Source organism: Atta cephalotes, assembly GCF_000143395.1.
Source record: "Atta cephalotes unplaced genomic scaffold scaffold00005, whole genome shotgun sequence".
In the NCBI taxonomy this organism is placed as follows: domain Eukaryota; kingdom Metazoa; phylum Arthropoda; class Insecta; order Hymenoptera; family Formicidae; genus Atta; species Atta cephalotes.
Genome location: NW_012130069.1, coordinates 6,801,367 through 6,803,796, shown reverse-complemented (window position 1 = coordinate 6,803,796; position 2,430 = coordinate 6,801,367). Strand labels below are relative to the sequence as shown.

The 2,430-nt window shown below is 33.5% G+C and overlaps 1 protein-coding gene across 1 annotated transcript in view; it reads left to right on the top strand.

Annotated features, from left to right (window-relative positions):
- Positions 1 to 368: 368 nt before the first annotated feature.
- LOC105626625 (coatomer subunit delta) overlaps positions 369 to 2,430 on the top strand; it is a 6,297-nt gene continuing 4,235 nt past the window's right edge. Inside the window, exon 1 of the mRNA XM_012207918.1 lies at positions 369 to 503. Within this exon, the coding sequence (XP_012063308.1) occupies positions 369 to 503 (135 nt within the window). The remainder of the gene's footprint in view (positions 504 to 2,430) is intronic.

Below are 2,430 nucleotides of genomic sequence, written 5' to 3'. Positions count from 1 at the left end.
ATACTTGCAAATAATTAATTAATCCAGGACATAAACAATCCATCATGTGTAGAGAACTGAAAAATCTTTTTTTTTATAATTTCCCTTCGCGTGAAAGGAGTTTAAGATACCCTCAATTCTTCCTTTTGATCCTCTCCTTTGACATTGAAAAATCATGCGTACTAAAGATTAAATTTTAATTTATCTAATGCAGTTTGTTAAGCAGAAACAATATATAAAATAGACAGATTTTATGTACAGATTACCTTTATTTAATAAAAATAGAAAAAAATGGAAACCTTTCTCGGATTCTGTCAAAAATCTAATCTTATACATTAACAATTCAATTTATGCTTATTAATTTTACGTGAATCTGCTCTCTAGTGCAGATGAGTGTTCGACGATCCGGTTACGACATGAAAAAAGAAAAGGAGCAAATTCCGTTTCTTACCACTCTCTTAATTCAATTGCGCTCGTCATTGGGTTGTCCACAGAGAAGCGAGCAAAGAACAAGAACTCCTACGGTAAAAGGAGCCAGGAACAGCAATAGAGAGCGAGGACAACGGAAACGCGAGCTCGGTCGAGTAGAAATGTAATCGGAATAGATGTGGTGTAATAATGGTGTGCGCTGTTCATCTTCCGCGTTGACTAGCCGTTGAAACGCGACGCGACGCGAGGCGATGCCGACACCGGCGAATATACAAGCACGATAATGGCCGCCACTAAATTAACGCACAGCAGTGTGTACCTGATGAGACCGTTCCGCGTTCAGCGGGGCGTCTTCGGCGTCCTTCTCACTGTCGCCGGTTACTCGGTTCTCGTCGGTGTGACAAACTGACGACTAATCGACCGCGCGCGCGATAGGATTTACTATTAATTCCTTCGTCAAATTCGCGAAGACGCGTCGAGTTCGGAAATTCGAACTCTCAACTGCCGCGTGCCGCGAGCGACTTGAAGTTTGCGCGGATTAAAAAATGGCGCGGTTGTTAGCTCGAGGTGCGCAATTGAATATTTTGAATCACTCGGCGCTTTTAAAGAGTTGTAGTCTATATTAGTTTGTTCATATTACTTGAAATTCTCAAAAATATTTGCATTTAAAATGAAATAAATGTATATCGAGCTTTGAAAAAAAAAGTGAAGGTATAAATATAAAAGACTTGAGCAATAGATCTTATAGTTTCAAATAATCATAATGATACATTGAGGTTTTTAAAAAAGAAAAACTGAAAAAAAACAATTAGAGAAGAAATAGTCAGTGTAATAATAATTTTTAATTATTTCTAAACGTTTCTTTGCATCACAAATATATGTGTTTGCATCATAAATGTAATGCTTAAAATATATACGGAAATTTATGAGCTTGTCAAAAGTCAGACTAGAGCATACAAAAAAAAACTTAAACACTAAGATAGCAGTAAGTAAATTAACATTTTGAATTTTTTGTTATAACTTACGTTATTGTCTTTTGCTTTCTATTGTGATTGGTCGATTCGCTTACTGTTTACGTTTTACTGCATAAGTTTTTGTGTGCCATAGCCTTTAAATTAATCGACCTATGGAAAACAAAAGGTAAAGAAAATTAATGAAGTTTAAAGGCTATGGCACACAAAAAAATATAAGGCCATAAGACGTAAGTAGCAAGTGAGATAGTCAATTATAGTAGAAAATGTAAAGCAATAAGAGAATATAAAGCTGTAATAATTAATTCAAAATATTAAAAATAATAATAATAAATATTATTTATCTATTACTTACGTTTTTTTCTTAATTTTTTTTTAAGTATTAATAGCCATAGCCTTTAAACTGATAATGGCACTTATCGATACTGAAATTAAGAAATTTGTAAAAAGTGAAATTGATGACAGAGCGATGAAAAGATTGGAAAAGACGGGCGCCGTTTACTTTTTCATCTCTCCGTAAATCACATTGCTATTACACTGTTCGGTGGCGTCCTCTATTGTACTCCGAACAAAATTTCTAGAAATAGGACGAAAGTGTTTTACAGATATTACAGTATTTTACAAATTTTTTTGGGATCGCGCATCCAATTGAAATTTAAACGATTATCTGCTTTATATCACTTTTATGTCACAGTTAATTAAAATTATTCTGAAATTTAAAAATAATGTCTATAGTTCCATTTTTTAATAACACAAATATAATATTTACTTGATAGATATGTATGTGTAGTAAGGATTTCTGTCGCGAGAATTTTTCTGTTTTCCGATTATTTACCCTTTTTTCTTTCTAAGACGGGGAGCACAGACTCTTGCATAACGCATAACGCGTAAGGATATATTCACATAACTTACACAGCCGCATAAACATATGCATAAAGAAAATTATCCAATCACATTTTACGTGCGTCTTCATATGATCTAATAATACGATAGTTGTATTAATTTACTTTATTAGTACTATAGTTAGTTGATTAGTTAGTGTACTAGTCTA